We start from the raw sequence: 3,903 nt of genomic DNA, 5'->3' as shown, positions 1-3,903 counted from the left end.
CCCCCCCCCCCCCCCCCCCCTCCTCCAAAAAAAAATCAACATGGTCAAATATATAGCAAGCATGGCACAAAATACCACAATTCCAGAATGTAGTATCCTCACCAAAGAGCTGCAAGGACTCAAAATGAATTTTCTTCTCTTGCAAACTAATTATTCCTGGTGTTACACTGAAGTGCCACTAATCTATTTTGAGAATAGTCCTACAGTATACAGGAGCAAAACAGAAAGATTGCAAAGGAGAGCTTTTTGGAGAGAACAAACTGCAAAGTTGATGATTATTCAGTCAGCAGGGGACTTTGAGCCATGGTTTTCATAAGTTTAATATGGAAATTGAGGCAACTCTCCATCAAACGATACAGCAACATTAACATCTGTCACCAATACGGCAGAGCAGTCTCGATCTTGCCCCAGCTCTGCCATTTAGGAAACAGCCCACATGATGATCTGGGACTTCCATACTGGTCACAGTCAATTGTTTGCATCTTCCCAGGCACCTTGACCACCTCATCCTTGAAGGCGATTGGAGCCTGAATCCAGTCAGGTTTCAATTCGGCATGGACAATGCCGTAATTCTTCCCTTCATTGTTGTCCCAATAGATTTCATCTCCATATTTAAAGCAGACGCAGAACTCTATTCTCTCCTGCAGTGGTACAGATGATGGCAGGTCAATAGCAAAAGAAAATGTGTCTGTTTCAGAACAGCCATAAATATTGTTTAGAAATGTACAGTCCACATCCTTATAACTCTTCCAAGTGTTGAACGTTATCCGGATTTGAACTATTTTGTGGTAACCTAGATTTCTCACTGTGACAGTGCCGGCAATGAATTTCTCCTGCAGAGTGCAATTTTCTAGGCAGACAAAATTCTTCTTCAGGCGATTTTGGAATTCCAGGTAGTCCTCAGATGGAGGAGAGAAGTCCAGGACCAAGGGCTTTATTTCATTTACTTTCAGTCCACACATGTCGTGGAGATCGGTCAGGTCAAACTGTAGTTCCGAGAGAGAGTCTTCGCATTCAGAGAAAAGGTGAACTGCAGTGAGAGAGAAACCTTTGTCATCCGCAAAAGCCACATTCTTCTTTCTTTTACCTTTGGATTGAGCCCAACCTTCATTACAGGAGTCAGTCCCACCCTTCAGAATGATGCAGGGACGCAGGGGCTTTAGCCCATTGATGTTCAGCCCTCTGTAAGAATTATAAGGGCTGAGGAAATTCCTCATCGGTGGAGAATGTGCCAAACAGAGTCTCATGGCTATATCAACCGGCAGAATATTCGCGGCCGGTAACGATCTGGTATCCAAGATATGGTAGACCCTGAAATACAAAGTTCAGCATGGTCAGGTCCTGCTTATCTAATCTCAAAAACCCAACCAAGTCCCTCAACTCCTGGAACGCGTCCCAAGGGATGTCAATAGTTGACAGAAATAAGAACCAGAGAACCCTGGATAAACTCAGCAGGTCTAGCGGCCTCTGTGGAGAGAAACAAGAGTTAACTCGGACCCAAATGACCGATCTACATACAGAGCACTACTTCCAGTGAAGGAGCATTTAGATCCGAAACGGATTCGCCACGAGAGCTGCCAGATCTGCCGAGTTTATCCAGCATTAATTGTGCGGCCGCATCCGTCCTACTTTTAGTTGACAGAAACAGTCTGGCAACTTTTATTACGAGGGACGCAACACACCATGTTTAAAAATCCAACATAAAAATTAAGCGCGATGTTAAAACGCTATTTTGGCCACTTCTCACCCGCGCAATATTTTTTGTTCGGGCTTACAAAAGCCAGTCCTTTGAAAAATAAAAGTAAAAGTAAGCGGCTTGGCTCTTTAGGAGGCATGGGCGGATTTTCTCTGGGCTTTTGCTGCTTCGCGCGCGCGATACCGGGAGCTCCCGGAGTGGAAGCTCAAACCAAAGCTCAATTTTACGTTCGCGGAAGAAAAAAAATAGCAAAATGTAAAACCTCAAGCCAGGTGCGAGTCCCTCCCTCCCCTGTGCGCTTTCCCGGCAATGGGATGGGTGGGGAGCGTTTCGTGTGAACATTTTCCGCACCGTGGCTGGGGAAAGCGGAGCTGAAACAAGAGACGGGACGGGGTTATGGAGTCTCCCGAAGCGGAGTTCAGCAGCGGCGGGGGACGTAGGTTAACACTAGGGCGCTGACACCGAACCGGGGGCGATGAGGCAAAGCGGAAGGGATACGGAACTCTCCCTGACTGTCCCTCGCTGCTTTCAGTCTGCTCCAGCCGGCACAATTACCTGGTGCAGTTCATCGGTCTGATTAAAAGAGCTTCACTAATACAGAGATCATAGCGGAGTCAGAGCGAGCTTGCAGAACAGGTCCTTCCCGCACGTGCCTCTCAGCTTGTCGCTCACGAAGCTCCCGGCCACTTTTAGGCCGCCCCGCCCCGGCAACACAAGATAGGCACCCGCCCCGCCTCCAATCGCTGGCCTCCCCAATCACAGCCCTCACACTGTGACGCAGCCCAGTTACCGCCCGCTACCCGGCTGGCGGCGGCCGAGGCCGGACAGGTGGGCTGGGGGCAGGTGGGCTGGGGGCAGGCGGACAGGTGGGCTGGTAGCGGCCGGACAGGTGGGCTGGCGGCAGGAGGACAGCTGGGCTGGTGGTGGCCACAGGTGGGCTAGTGGCAGGCGGACAGGTGGGCTGGCAGCAGGTGGGCTGGTGGTGGCCGCAAGTGGGCTGGTGGCAGCAGGACAGGTGGCGGCCACAGGTGGACTGGCGGAGGCCGGACAGGTGGGCTGGTGACAGGTGGTCTGGCAGTGGCCGGACAGATGGGCTGGCGACAGGTGGGCTGGCGGGGGCCGGACAGGTGGGCTGGCGGCAGGAGGACAGGTGGGCTGGTGGCAGCAGGACAGGTGGCGGCCACAGGTGGACTGGCGGAGGCCGGACAGGTGGGCTGGCGACAGGTGGGCTGGCGACAGGTGGGCTGGCGAGGGCCGGACAGGTGGGCTGGCGGCAGGAGGACAGGTGGGCTGGTGGCGGCCGCAGGTGGGCTGGCGGTGGGCGGACAGGTGGGCTGGTGGCAGCCGCAGGTGGGCTGGCGGTGGGCGGATAGGTGGGCTGGTGGCGGCCGCAGGTGGGCGGACAGGTGTGCTGGCGGTGGGCAGACAGGTGGGCTGGCGGCAGCCGGACAGGTGGGCTGGTGGCAGCAGTACAGGCGGCAGCCGCAGGTGGGCTGGCGGCAGCTGGACAGGTGGATGGAGGTGGTGAAGAGGAAGGGAGGGATAGGCAAGTCATGTGTACACACTGCAATATAACATACAATTAACCTCAAGCAGAATGAGGATAGTTTTGACTTCTGTCAGCTGACAAACGTTTTTGTTGGGCAGTCCCCCCCCTCTTTGGTGTGAGGTACATTGCATAAGCCAAAGCTTCAGTGTGAGGTGACGCGCTTGGCAAGACTAATGAGGCAAGGGAATGAATAACTGATGAATGGCTAGACCCTGGGAAGCAGAGAGGATCAGATGGACCAGGATGTGCATGTCTACCGGTCCCTTAAGGTAGCAGAAACCAAAAAGAAAATGCTGGAAAATCTTGACAGGTCTGGCAGCATCTGTAGGGAGAGAAAAAAGTTAACATTTCGAGTCCAGATGACCCTTTGTCAAAGCCCTGGTAGCAGGGCAGGCAGATAAAGTGGATAAGAAGGCATATGGTATTTATTAGCCAAGGCATAGAGTTCATACAGGGAGGTTATGCTAGAACTGTGTAAAATGTTGGTTAGGCCACGGCTAGAGTATAGTGTACAGTTCTGGAATCCACATTATATGAGGGATGTGATAACACTGGAAAGGGTGCAGAAGGCAGCACAGTGGCCCACTGGTTAGCACTGTTGCCTCATGGCTCTGAGGACACAGGTTTGATCCCGGCCCCGGGTCACTGTCGGTATGGA

The 3,903-nt window shown here is 52.8% G+C and overlaps 1 protein-coding gene across 1 annotated transcript; it reads right to left on the bottom strand.

Moving 5' to 3' along the window:
* Positions 1 to 295: 295 nt before the first annotated feature.
* On the bottom strand, positions 296 to 2,405 carry ppp1r3cb (protein phosphatase 1, regulatory subunit 3Cb). Its single transcript, XM_038822178.1, has 2 exons — positions 2,252 to 2,405; positions 296 to 1,311 (listed from the first exon to the last, which is right to left on the bottom strand). The coding sequence occupies exons 1-2, from the start codon at positions 2,263 to 2,265 to the stop codon at positions 375 to 377; spliced, it is 951 nt and encodes a 316-aa protein (XP_038678106.1). The 5' UTR covers positions 2,266 to 2,405; the 3' UTR covers positions 296 to 374.
* Positions 2,406 to 3,903: the final 1,498 nt, after the last annotated feature.

The sequence above is a fragment of the Scyliorhinus canicula genome, chromosome 16 (assembly GCF_902713615.1).
Source record: "Scyliorhinus canicula chromosome 16, sScyCan1.1, whole genome shotgun sequence".
NCBI lineage: Eukaryota > Metazoa > Chordata > Chondrichthyes > Carcharhiniformes > Scyliorhinidae > Scyliorhinus > Scyliorhinus canicula.
The sequence above is the reverse complement of the archived record's forward strand: the minus strand, read 5'-3'. Positions and strand labels throughout refer to the sequence as shown.